At 37.7% G+C, this 14,409-nt stretch overlaps 1 protein-coding gene across 1 annotated transcript; it reads left to right on the plus strand.

Moving 5' to 3' along the window:
- The first annotated feature begins 4,733 nt into the window (after nt 1-4,733).
- Nucleotides 4,734-11,501, plus strand: c1ql3a (complement component 1, q subcomponent-like 3a). Its single transcript, XM_083552306.1, has 2 exons — nt 4,734-5,890; nt 6,963-11,501. The coding sequence occupies exons 1-2, from the start codon at nt 5,300-5,302 to the stop codon at nt 7,140-7,142; spliced, it is 771 nt and encodes a 256-aa protein (XP_083408432.1). The 5' UTR covers nt 4,734-5,299; the 3' UTR covers nt 7,143-11,501.
- The last annotated feature ends 2,908 nt before the right edge of the window (nt 11,502-14,409 follow it).

The following is a 14,409-nucleotide window of genomic DNA, read 5'->3' on the forward strand; positions in this document are numbered from 1 at the left end:
CACTTATTGATTCGTTTGACAAGCAATTCTTACGTTTGAAGCATTGATCATAATTATTACACACTGACCACTACAGAAGATGATCTCTGGGGATTTTCACACACACAATCCTCTATAAAGATTTCCTAGAATAGTATAAAAACATTCATAGATTGGCAGGTCTTTGATTGACAATGCTTTGTTGATGAGAAAGGGTAAGAGAAGATTGCTGGAGCTGACATGGCATCTCCAAGAAAAATGATATTAAACCTTCACCTTGTTTCTGTCTAATGGTCCATTCATCTGAAGAAAAAAAAAAAAAAAAAAAAAAAAAAAAAATATATATATATATATATATATATATATATATATATATATATATATATATATATATATATAATACAAATATGAAATGTAGCCTTAGATTTTGGATTACAAAAGTACAATTTTCTTGGTTGCTTCTGTAGACACCTGTGTGAAATTCTGAGATGCTTTTCTGCTCACCACAGTTACTGTATCCTGCCTGTCAGTATTGCAATCCTGACTGACTTACTGTTTGCAGTTGTGGACATTTAAAAAGTATTGGTTGCTATACTTTAATACTTTTTTTTATTTTTTTACATTTCTGTATGTAATTTAATATTCTGTATGTTTTAATAAAGTTTTTTGATTTTGGGAAACTTTACTTTATTGCATTTTATTGCTTAATGTTTTTAGATTTTACTTCTCTACCTTTTAGTAAAACATGCCATTTCTTATTATTTTAAAGAAAAGAAATAAATTGTGATAATTAAGAACCTGTAAAAAGACTACACTAGTAGCCCTATACAGTTTTGTGGAGGGTTTGTGTGGAGTAAGGGTTCTCTAACTGTGTAATTTCAACAAAAGAAAATGCTCTTCTCACATAGCTATAATGTGCAGCAGAGAGAAACATAGAAATACATGAATTATAAAGATCAAGTTCTCATAGACCTGTACATTTAAGTTTAATACTTTCAAAAGCAAGTACATTCTATGAACAGAAGTTTGTGGACACCTGATTCTTAGATTCGTATATATGCTTTTTAAACATCCCATTCCACATTAAGTGCCCATTTGCTGTTATAATACCTTTCACTTTTTCAGGGAGTTGTTCACTATATGTTTGTGTGCTTATGGAGATTTGTGCTCATTCACCTACAAGGGCATTAGTAAAAGTCATGTAGTACTGATGTAGGGTGGGAAGGCATGGGGTGCACTCAGCATTTCAATGAATCCAAGGTTTTCAATAGTGTTGCAGCCAGTGATCTATAGGAGGCCCCTCAAGATTTTGAGCAAAAACCATCCCGTGTAAACCATATCTTCATGGAGCTCCCTTTGTGTGCAGTGGCATCGTCATGCTGGAACAGGTTTGGGTCTCCTAGTTCAAGTGACAGGAAAATGTAATGTTTCTGCATCCAAAGACATTCGATACAATTGTGTGAATCGAACTTACTGGTAACCATTTAGGGTAGAACTATGTATGGTTGAAAAAACCCGGGTGTTGCAATATTTTTGTCCATATTGTGTACGTTTGTACTTTTATTTAAGTGGAAATGTAAAAGTAGTTTTATTGGAGTAATATTTAGGCAGGGTACATATATAATGGTGTATTTTATGACTGGATGTTTATTTTTTTTCCCCATCAATTCAACTATACAAACTGCTCTGTGGGAACATCTCAAGAGAGCAGCGGCTTCTGAATTAATTGAACCAACCTATCTGGCACTAACAATCATTCAACTTTTGAAGTCACTGATAATTTACTTCTTCCTATTATGAAATTTGCTCCGAACAGTAATTAAAGCTCTTTACCTGCATCTGCATTACAAGTTATTAAATTGTCCAGTGAATGGATATTTTATGTATCTTTCTAGTGAGAAGGACAAACTTTTTACATTTTTTGACAAGTAAAAAATAACTTAAAGTACTTTGGGCCTCTTAAATGTTTCATAAAGTAAATTTTAAACTAATGAGTTTATATAGCTCTGTGTAAATCAGTGTGATTTTAAACTGCGATTGAGGATCATCACACATCTGAAAACTGATCTCGCAATGGGGGGGTGTTATAACCCAGCCCACTGTAATGACACGAGATAAGGAGAAAGTGTTGACCTTTCACTGCAGTGTGCCTAACAAAGCTGTGTGTGTTTGTGTGTGCGTTTGCTATGGCTCTAGAGAGGTCCTGTCACACACCTTTATCTGTTATTACTCTCTCATTATTATTATCCTGTCTCAGGTGCTGTGTGTGTCCTCCTGTCCTCCTCATTCACACTCTCCGTACACTCGCGCGCTCAGCAGGCACATCTGTCCATGGCGCGCACACACTTTCTATCACTGCTCTATCATCTATCACCACCCTTCATCTCTTCAGCTCTTAGAAAATCTCTCTTTTTTTTTTTAAACTTTGTCGGCACCATCCTGGAAACGCATCACACCCCTCACACACACACACACGCTTAACTTTCTTTGTTTAGCAGTTGGAAGAAATAAACTTGTGATTTGAAAGTTAGGTAGCACCAAACTCTGGACTATTCATTACAAAACTGGACCTTCACACAATCAATCTCTTTGGCTGCCCAAAAAAAAAATAAAAACCCGCCTCTCTGGCTTCTTATCTTGGTCTGTCCAATCCTTCTGTCAGTGTCAACAGCAAATGGGATATTGAGGTTTAAAAATGACTTGGTGGCAATGGATCATTATGCATGCCACATATCTGACTCTGACACCAATTACTCACTGACCTTTCAAAGTAATCATTTTGTGTACTTTTCCCCCACCCAAAGTCAAAGCTATTGCAAGAAGCCGTGTAGATTTTGGTCGATGTGATGACTTTTCTGTTTGTATGGTTTGTTATAGTTTCGCTTGCAGCCTCGTATATAAAGGGATACAAACTTTTTGTCTATGCATCCCACAGTCCCACAGACACAGTGGCTGCCAGGTTAACCAAACCCATTGATTTTTACCCGTTGATTTATGGAGGTGAGGGAAAGCTGTACTGCTAGAGAATATGCTCCATGCCATCGAAGGAAGGCAGGTCAGTAGACAATAACCGGTCCTGTTCAGAATACAATCTAAGGTTAGAGTCAAAAGAGTTCACTTATAATTCATTAAATGCATAAATCACACTTTGTTCTAACCAGTCATGTATCTATAATCAGTTATTATTAGATAAACTTTATAACTAAATAATGAAAATGTATGGATATTATTGTTAAAAAGTAAAATAAATGTCTTTTTACACTTTTTGTTCAATCTTCAGGGTTTGTGTGTGTGTGTGTGTGTGTGTGTGTGTGTGTGTGTGTGTGTGTGTGTGTGTGTGTGTGTGTGTGTGTGTGTGTGTGTGAGATATGTTTTCATTCTTAATCCAGCACCATTGCTGACTGACTGACAATTACATGATACTGAACTGGTTTCATGGAGCCAGCCAAGTTTTCCAGGGCTTTTAAAAACCGGGTCTCGCTTTCACTGTCAAGTCAGATGCCAATTAATGTTTTATCCGTGTACATTTCAAGATTTACTGTGTAAAGTGTGTGAATCCAATGATTAAAAGCCAAATGTAAAATCTTATGAACCAGTGTGCATTAAATTTGCATTATTAAAGGTGCTTATATTCTAACCAAGATTAGAAAATATATAGTAATGCTGAGGTGTCACTGTGTGGTTTTGGCAGTGACACTTGAACATAACCTCCTGAGAACAACTCAATCGGATATTGCCACAAAACTTGTCCACAGAGCAATCTTACCAAGCTCACGGTAGAGGCGAGGTCTGTGCAATCCGCAAAGCCCTATACAGCAAGCATTATAACCCAAAGGAATAGGCATTTACTTCAGGACAGCATGCCTGATTGCCAAAAGTATACAAACAGGCATGATGCACTGCACCCTCCCCAAACCCCCTGCCCTCACACGTCACTGGACAGTACAGGACAGTTAATAATGTGCTTGTATGGCTGGTGTATTTGGTGCCAAATACATCTACAGAATACAACCCAAGCTGTATAGAACCTAGTGCAATGTCACCCAATACAGTTTCATACACAAAATATTTAAACAATCGGAATATAATTACCAAATTTGTGATGGCTGTAAATGCTGTGATGTATTTGGACCACTTTTTATCATGTCTGCCTCGTTAGTTTAAATAAACAAGATGACAAATTTGGAGGACAATCAGAAGAAACAAAATTACTGCAGCAAGTGATTGTTTGTGAGTAAGAGTCGATTCTCAGGAAATGATTTCTCCCTGTGTTTTGGAGGTGCAATACATCACTTGCCAGTCCACTATTGGCAAAGGTGTCATGTTCATGATCGCTCTGTTACCTTCTCAGAGAATGCTCAGAGAACAAGCCATAAGTACAAACTCCTGATTTGTGCATTTTTTCCCCACATAGCAGTGTACAATAATACAGTAATGCAATACACATTAGCTTAGAGAACTTCCACATACAATAAGGTATGAATGAATTCAATAAAGAAATAATTAATTCACAGACAGTTAAATAAAGTTAGTGTTAAATTAGCATCAACAATTATATATATATATATATATAGCGAATGAATATTTTTATTATTGTTGTTCTTGTTTTTTGCTGTGCATATAATTAAGGATAAGTTATAATTATGAGCTATAGTTCCTTTCGCTGGGTATTTCGAGCCAAGGAAGAATGGGAAGGGTGGCGGCCAGTGTTTTATTTTTCTAGCTTGTTAGAAGAGTGCTCTCGGGTTCTCCCTCCCTCCTTCGCTCTCAATCTTTATGCTGCGCTCTCAGCTCTCCGCGCTCACAGCATCTCTACATCGCTCTGAAAGCCAAGTGTGCGCTCCGCGCCGTGCCCATGCCTCCTCATCCTGCCTTTACGCACGGGAGAAGACTTTAAAAGGGAGGATACCTGCGCGTTTTTTAGGATACAGAAGCATCGTGTGACTTTTCCCCCCACGTGGCGGTGGAGATTTACATGCGCTTACAGGCTGTTTGAGATGGTGAAGGAAGTATTTTCTAAACTAACACCGGGTAGAGAGAGATAGGCCTGGGGAAGCCTGAGAAACTTTCTAAGGAGACTTGAATAAGCAAACATCAGCACAAAAAAAGTTAAGAGGGAGAAGGAAAAGAGCTGTTTGGGCCCAGCCCAAGCAGGTTCATTAACATTAACAACAAAGCCAATAGGTTGTTGTTTTTTTCTTAAGGGGCTCCCTCACCAACCAGCAAGATTTCGCCCAAAAGCAGACAGGAGGAGCGTCCCGCGCTGACGAGACTGGTCGGCAGGAAGCGGTTGATCGCGGCCGGGGTGCTCGGAGTGGTCATGGTGCTCGTGCTGGTCGTGCTCATCCCGGTGCTGGTGAACTCGGCCGGCACTTCGGCACATTACGAGATGCTCGGCACGTGCAGGATGGTGTGCGATCCGTACGGCACCAAATCCCCGAGCAGCACGGCCACGGCAGACACGGCGGCGCGCGACACCGGTCTCGTGCAGTCATTGCCCACCTTTATCCAAGGGCCAAAAGGAGAGCCGGGACGGCCCGGGAAGACGGGCCCGCGGGGCCCGCCTGGAGAGCCGGGTCCCCCAGGACCCGCAGGCCCGCCTGGAGAGCGTGGAGACCCGGGACGGCCAGGTTTACCAGGACCACCGGGGCCGAACAGCGCTGGCGCAATCAGTGCCGCTACATACAGCACCGTGCCAAAAATCGCCTTCTACGCGGGCCTTAAGAAGCAGCATGAGGGCTACGAGGTGCTTAAGTTCGACGACGTGGTCACTAATCTGGGGAATCACTATGACCCGACCACAGGGAAGTTTACCTGCTCAATACCGGGGATCTATTTCTTTACCTACCATGTGCTGATGCGGGGTGGAGACGGTACCAGCATGTGGGCAGACCTCTGCAAAAACACCCAGGTGTGAGTTCACACTGTGTTTCTTCTTATAATTTATTATTTGTTTAACCCGTGTTCTAAATGTATTGATGTTTATTATAATAAGATCAGATTTTCAATGGTCAGTATTCTTTACCAGTTTTCATATGCCCTTTCCTGCTATTTTCCCTCTTTTTTTCTTTTTACTTACAGTGAGAAAATTATTGCCACATACAGACCTAAAATCCCCCCCTATCATACTTTTTTTCTGCTATTATTATTATTATTATTATTATTATTATTATTATTATTATTATTATTATTGTAAATGATTATTATTAAAAATGCCACCATGACATGGGATAGAGGCACTATGTAATGTATCAACCAAGTCTTTAGGCTTTTTTTTTGTTGTTGTTGTGTAGAAGACACACAGTTTTTCCCATCTGCAGTGTGGTACTTGGACCTCTATGATGAATAAAAAAATAAATAAACCTTGATCTATGAAAAGTTATATGAATAAATTAATAATGAGGCCTTTTCAAATTTTCCTTAGGGTAATTAAAGGCCTATTTCTATTAGATCTAATTACACCCTTAAATTACTGACAGTGGTGTGATTTTATAATTTTTTATTTATTTATGTGGTTGTTTTTCTAAATTTAGAAAGATTTATACGATTTATAGGGTGGTGTGAATCATTTTTGTATGTTGATTTTCATCAGAATAGATTGTGCATCTTGTTTGTGAAAAAAAATCTGAATGGTGCTGATGCAGCGATACAATTACATAGTGATATATTAATACAGTGATACAATGATATAGCAATATAATTGACAGTGATATAGTAATGCAGTTATACAGTGATAGTGATATAATATAATAATAATGAATCAGTAATACTGTGAATCAATGAGTTAGTAAGAGCAGGGATACTGGGCTCTGTGCTGCTGACCATGGTGCTAAAAATTGACAGCTTGGAGCAATATTGAAAAGTCTGCTATTTTATTCCCAGGCATTCATCTTGTTTAGTCAACCAATGAGACATTAGAGGAAATACATAATGACTCTGTATTACTCTAAGGAGTGTCACTAACTGGTATTTTCCCTCCATAGGTTCGTGCAAGTGCCATTGCACAGGATGCAGACCAGAATTACGACTATGCTAGTAACAGCGCAGTTCTGCACCTAGAGCCTGGGGATGAAGTGTACATCAAACTGGATGGCGGCAAAGCACATGGAGGCAACAACAACAAATATAGCACCTTCTCTGGCTTTATCATCTACGCTGATTAAGACACAAGTTTGCTTCTCTTCCCAGGCTTTTTCAACCCACGTCCTCCTTTTCACATTCAGTTTTCCTTTTCAACCTCAAGTCTCTCCTCCAGTGTCTGGTGACACACACCCTCATCTATGCCATTCACCTTAAACATGTTAGTCTAACATTGTGTGGGCAGGATGGTCCATGTCTCCATCTAATTAAAAAGTCACACACTTGAAGGACAAGCGATATAATCACTGAGAAGAACACTGAAGAACAAATCATCACTCGTCAATCGCCAAAGCAGTTATTTGTACTGTAAGTTGTTGCTTCTGTAGTTAACAACGAAGTCTCTCTGTAAGATGCATTGTAATTATGGAAATTAAATCACTACTATGTGCAATAATGTTCACAAAAATTAGGCTTCAAATATTCATTGGTAATCGCTGGTAGGCCTAATAAAGTTCATATGCCTTCTTAAATCCACGTTAAATCATTGTTCATTGCCGAGCCCTATTCAGAAGGCAGCTGCCTTAGTAGATAACCTAGATTTATCTTCTCTCTGTGTGTTAGGCAGCATTTTAAACAAAAAGTTTTATTATGTACTGCATTTGGGGTTCCCATCAAATGTTGTGTGTGCATAATATTTGCTTAATCCTAATGGACTCTTTCCACAGAGCCCCATGTTTTAGGTATGGTTTAGTGGGGTGAACCTAATAAATGGCACAATGACAAGAGTTTACCTTATTTAGAAGCTTACACAAATACGCAAAGAGTTACACACAACGTTATTGCACTGTCACAAACCCCTCAAAGTGTGTAATGGTGAAATCTGGCTAAAAGCAAGATATGTAATTTGTAGCATATGTTCAGGAAGCAGAGGACACCCATAGTCATAATCAGCTGGTTCCTTATGCTATACTGTTCCATGTTTCTTTTTTTTTTTTTTTTTTTTACACACATCTGTTTTTGTGTCATCTTACTGTGTTACATGCATGTCCTTGCACATATTCAACTTTAAACATATTGTGCACTGTCCATTACACTTGTTTCTTTGTACATTCCTTTATATTGCAATTGGTCATATTCCTGGCTGCCTTTGTGTGTGTGTGTGTGTGTACAGCTTTCACATGTACCTTCTCTGGCTACTCAAAAAAGTATGAAGGATGGCAATTTGCCATAATCCATCTCTTCCATATATGGTCATCTTATTTTTTTGCTGTTTAAGATTCATTTACATTATACTAACACTATTTTTACAGTATACCACTTTAGGTTAATACGCTTGCTTTGCATTTCCCCTGGTTTTGCTCACTTAAATATTCTAAATACAAACTTATTGCTGGTTGGTGCAATGGTTAAAAGCTCTGGGTTACTAACCTGAAGGTCAGGATTCAAGCTTTAGCAGTGCCAAGCTGCCACTGTTGGACCCATGAGCAAGGCCCTAAGAATCTCTGCTCCAGCGGTGCTATATCATGGCTGACCCTGCTCTCTGACCCCAGCTTTGTGACATGCTTAGATATGTCAAGAAATGTAACAATAGAGGTCTTTTTTTTTGTGTGTGTAGAATTGTGGAAAGGGCCCATTGCGCCTCGTTTAACCTGCTGCCTATAGTAAACAGTCGCACTAATGCTAGCTAGCAAGCACTAGTCCAATTACCACAACTCTCAATATTTAATTAATTTGGTTAAGCAGTGGCAAGCTGTTTATTAAATCCTATCTGGGATAAGAAAAATAGTCAGGGGAATCCAGCAAACAGAAGTCCATCCATCAATATCCTCCATATCCCTCCTAAAGCACCTGACTGTACCTCAAGTAATGATGCAGTCTTCCATACTGTTTAATTGTCTACTCGATTGACAAGCCCTGCATGCACACCTATATTCTTAGTCCTGACAGTCTGTCATGGTTGTCTGTTTCTAGTTATAAGCTAAGCTATGGTTGGTCAGGGAAGGTTTAGGGTCAGGTTGATTTGCAAATATCTCAAGCATTCATGGAAACTTAGTCTGGCAACTAGAAACATTTTTGTATTAAAAGAGCTGTTTATGAAACTTTGCTGCTCTGAATCTCTGCTGCTGCCTTTAAATCTGGCCAAACAGTTTGTACCTGTTTATGCTGCCTTCCAAATGGGACAGTCTTTACCTTGGATGAGCAAAATGCTGCCCCAAAATATTTCTACCTAAGCAGCTGCCTCCTGCTTTTACATGAATGATGTAAAAAAATATCTTTACCAAAAACTTGAATAACCCACTTGGTTTCTGTTGTAGGACATGTCTTGTGAGAAAGATTGATGAACTGCTCTGTATTAGCAGTAAAAACGTGTAGGTAAATAATCCTATTGTAAGCCTGTCGTACATTAGCTGCAGTATATTGGTTAAAGGTCCAGTGTCATATCATAATCCTGGTGCAGTGTGGTACATTTGCTTGCTTGTTGCTGACTGATTCATACCATATCTGCTGTGTAACACCTGAACCTTTTAACATGCTGAGAAATTCTGCTAATGACACTCTGAGTGATTGCTGGATGTAGTTAATGCAGGAAAACAGGTATTTTATGGTAGGCTAACTACAGTACAGCATGACTTTCAATGTATTTTTCACAGCAGAGTCGTCTATGATTTCGGTATCGCTAGTTTTTGTTTTATATGCTATATCAACTAAATTCAGTATATGTCTTAGATCTTGGATCGTCCAGTGAAATGAAAATTTGAAAGAAATGTGTCTGTTTTCACACAGACATGTTGAACAAATGAAGACTGCTTTGTGATGTTGAAAGCACTATGCAGAAACTGTGTTGATATGTAAATGTGTATCTATCTAAGAGAATCAGCAAAACATGACTACTGATATTGCTACTTATTTTTTATGTACATATTGTAGTGATTTATTTTTCCCCCCTCTAAATATACAAATAGCTGGAAAGCACATGAGAGTGTCAGTGTTTTGGGATTTTTGAACTAGAATAATTGTATGCATATCTCACAGGATCTGAGAGTTTTGGACTCAGAATGCACTTCATCTGTACACCATTTACATACATGTTTTCATTAAATGGAGGTTTGATCTGATATGGTCATTCTTCTGATTTATGTTATCTCTAGATTGTCAGTTATTTTGCAAATAGATTGTTTCAAACCCTGAACAAATAAGAATCTACTTGTCAATTCTGTGATTAAAGATACCCAAACATATCTTAAAATCACAGAATTGGAGCATAAACATAAGCATTATTAAAAGTGATGCTTCATCTGTAGATGGTTAAAATGTCATTTAAAAGTTTTTTATTCCTAAAACAAAACCCCCCATTAAATTACCGATTTAATTAAATTAGCACCCATTAGAAAAGTCTACCTATTTTTAAACTCAATGGTAATAAATATGGTACTACATAAAGTGAATGGGTCATGCAGTCACCCGGGCATTTACATCATAGACCATTTTATGTATGGATTTGAGTTCACACCTTTTGTGACAATTGTGACACATTGAGAAGGTCTCATAATTTGATAAATTGAACTATCGTCTCCAAACAAAAGCTTACAAAACACAGTATACACATTTTTTTAATTTTAAGGTGGGAAGTATGATTCTGGCCATCTCATTCTGAGAGTCATAACACCCCCCCCCCCCCCCCCCCCACACACACACACACACACAAACACACATACACACACACTGTTTGTTTTGTTTCACAGTCTCTAATAAACCCACTGAGGTGTTTAGGCTTTAGAAGTACTCCACACTGCCCAATGTCATTTCTGTTCAACTTCACATAAATCCTGTGAAGAAATGAAGAAAGAAGAAGCTGATGAAGGGTGGGTTAGGGCCTGGGAGCAGAGCATATGGGACACAGCAACAGATTGACACCTTACACAAAATCCAAATGGCAAATGTTATTTATTTTTTTTATTTCAACCAAGTCTAAAGAATCATTTTTTTAAGCGGACAGAAACAGATGACACACATAAGGATTGTGCATATTGATGTATTATACTTACTTCAAAATCTCAAAGCTTTATATATTTTTGTTGCACAATTAAAGATTATTGTTGTGGTCAAAAATTTCCTCTTCATGGTGATAAATTGTAGATAGTTGCATTCTGAAAAAGGGTGTGTGTAACTGGACCAATCAGTGAGGGGTCAGCCAGAGGTTATTTTAGTATGTAGAACACTTAGATGCCTCACTTAGGGTATAACCCCTCTAATGAGCAGTACACTCCTCATGTCCTGCCCACTACTGCTCTCTCTCTCTCTCTCTCTCTCTCTCTCTCTCTCTCTCTCTCTCTCTCTCTCTCTCTCTCTCTCTCTCTCTCTCTCTCTCACACACACACACACACACACACACTCACTCTCTCTCTCTCTCGCTTTCTCTCTCTCTCACACACACACACACACACACACACACACACACACACACACTCTCTCTCTCTCTCTCTCTCTCTCTCTCTCTCTCTCTCTCTCTCTCTCTCTCTCTCTCTCTCTCTCTCTCTCTTTTCCTCTATTTATCTCTTTCACATGATATCACTTTCATGTGAATGCATTGGTAATACTTTCATCTTCCATTTATTCTAATCATGGCTCTGCCACTGACCTTTGCCTAAGTATGAATCAATATTTGGCCACCACTTCTGTAGCAGCACCAGAAGCCTTGGAGTGCTGACTTTATTAATTAGCTATAATGGCCATGTCACATCTTCAAAGTTTCTAGGTACATAAAAGAATGTGGATGGTAGCAAGCAGGTCCATCAGAGGTACAGAGAAGAGGTGCTGCAAAGCCATGACAGCTTTCACACTGACCAAATAATTATTTTACTCCAGGGGTATTAAATTAAAATTTGCAAAAGTCCTACTACATAAAAGTCTTATCTTACAAAGGAAAACCTGACTGAATTTTAACATGCATTGAGCATAACTGAATGGGAACAACAGTTTGCTCTTAATGATTTGCCAATGAGGAATGGTTTTTGAACATACAATCATTTGTAGTGGTTATTTTTTGGTTCATAGCTTACATTTGACTAGATCCATTTTTATTCAGAGAGAAAAAATGCATACTTGTCTGTCCATTTGTCTTTGAAAAATCAAAAAATAAAAGACAAAAAAATACTTTTTATTGTTGACTTCTTTTCAAGCCATGCCTGACAAGTGTGTAAATGAAAAGAAAATCTACAAAAGTATGTTAAAAAAAAAAAAAACTTGCCATTCATGAATTAATGTATTGTAGCTAATCTCTGCTCCAGTGACCTGCCTTGACCTGCCAGCTAACCAATGCATGTGAGTGGATAAACTGAAGAATATCTGCCACTGAATGAAAGCTGGTTCATGTTTAGGAAACTAGGATTTTCAGTCTACACAGCTACATGTTTTCTTTTCAAACACTCTGTTTGGTGTATTGAACTTCTTTGCAGGATCAACACTGGTTCACCAGCTGTTCATTAACTCAATAATGCCAAAGTCAGTTTCAGATGTAATGTTAACAGCCTTAATTTCCAGATGTTTACTAATAGCAAAAGCCTGTGCTAGTATTAGTGTCACTGTGTTGATTACTGCCTGGGTGTCATTCATCACGTAGAATCCTCTCTGAGAGGCCACCTGTTCAGACGCTAGACTCTGTCCTTCATCAGACCTAGCCGGCCCCTGAGTGAGCATTACTGACACATCGCTCAGCCTCTGAGCGCTATAGGTGTGCTGGATCCTCGCTCACTCATTCTCATTCTGAGCTCATGAACTGAATTGACTGGAAATGGTAGAAAGTTTTCTCAAGGAAAATAACCTAATAAACACAAGCAGTTATTTGTAAAAAAAAAAAAAAAAAAAAAAAAAGGTTTTAAAAGCAGAGGGAGAAATTCTCCAGGCTACACAAATGATTAACCTTCTTTAGTATTTTTTTACTATTGCATTTGAAATTGTATTACAGAAGTCAATATGCAAGGTATACATGGAGAAAAGATAATACATTTCAAGGGCAATTAAAAAATATATATAAAGAAAACCCAGGTTTTTCTCACTCAGTGTCAGGTTATAAATCAATGTTGAAAAGTTATGTCATGTGGTTGAATTATCACTGAATGTTTAACATGTGTATGATTGTAAATATGTTACAATGGCTCATTTGAATGTAGCTCCCACTTTTTTTGATTTAGTTTTCTTGTGGTGTTGTTTTTAATTGTACCCTGGACCCTTTATCACCAGAGAACAGGAACTGTGCTTTTTTCATTGACTGCTCCAGTACCAAGGTTACAAGTATATTTTGTATGCACAACAGGAAGAGCATAATACACACAGACACAAACTAAGGGTCTCATTTTTTCAAATGAATAATATTTCATATAACAGATATGCAAAAAAGATGTATTTTTAAAAAGAATAGAAAAAATTTAAGTTTTGTAACAAAGAAGAAACACTGGCTGTGAAGATGCTGTTGTATGCTATATATGTTATATTAAAATGTGCTAAATGTCTGTATCATCCTAAATGTTGTCTGAGTAACAGATTCTAAACTTGAATATACATTTTAATACTTAAAAAAAGAAAACGTAAAATATTATATATATTCTTATTTTTTTACTGTTTCGAAAAAATTTTTTTCATCTGTCTGACCCATATATGTATACACTTACATAAGCACAGCAGGGACTTATTATGAAGAGAAAAAGGTCACTTGGATAAAAACCAATACAAATTGATAAAAAAAAAAATGCCAAGAGAATAGGTTCCACCTCATTTATCTCACAAAGGAGGTAAAAACCAGAGAAGGACTACAGACCTGGAGGAGAGACAAGAGAGGTAAAATCAATCCATATGCTTTATTTCTGAGTGCTATTATATCTGAGGGCATTCATAAATCTGACATGTTGTTCTACTTATTTAGGACTACAAACAAGGATAAGTACAGCTCAAGCCTCAAGTATCTTTAGTTCTCTCCAGCATTCTCATGCTGTAAATGAGAATGTGAACTGAGGAAGACTCAATGTTATACTGGCTTTCAAACAGAGATATGGGTTCACATGTACTGTAGCTTCTGCAACTTTGGCATTTAATACTCTATAGCCCTGAAAAACTACATATTCCATGACTTGAAATGTGTTTCTCTTTTGCATGTTTCTTAGCCAGAAGGGAAGTCAAATTAACCAAATATCGAAAAAAAAACAAAAAAAACATTACATGTAAAGATTTCACTTCAATTCCACAATTACTAAGAACCTGCCTGACTTGCAAAATCAAAAACACAACAGGGCAGAATTTGTTTTTCAAAGTCTCATATGAATCGCAAATATATTTGTTCTCTTGCATGTTATGTAA

This window comes from Silurus aristotelis (assembly GCF_946808225.1).
Source record: "Silurus aristotelis genome assembly, chromosome: 1".
Lineage (NCBI taxonomy): Eukaryota > Metazoa > Chordata > Actinopteri > Siluriformes > Siluridae > Silurus > Silurus aristotelis.

Bases quoted from the DNA above. Each gene is read 5' to 3' on its own strand.
- c1ql3a (XM_083552306.1), top strand. From the start codon at position 5,300: ATGGTGCTCGTGCTGGTCGTGCTCATCCCGGTGCTGGTGAACTCGGCC. The intron at 5,891-6,962 runs GTGTGAGTTCAC...TTCCCTCCATAG, and splicing joins ACCTCTGCAAAAACACCCAG to GTTCGTGCAAGTGCCATTGC.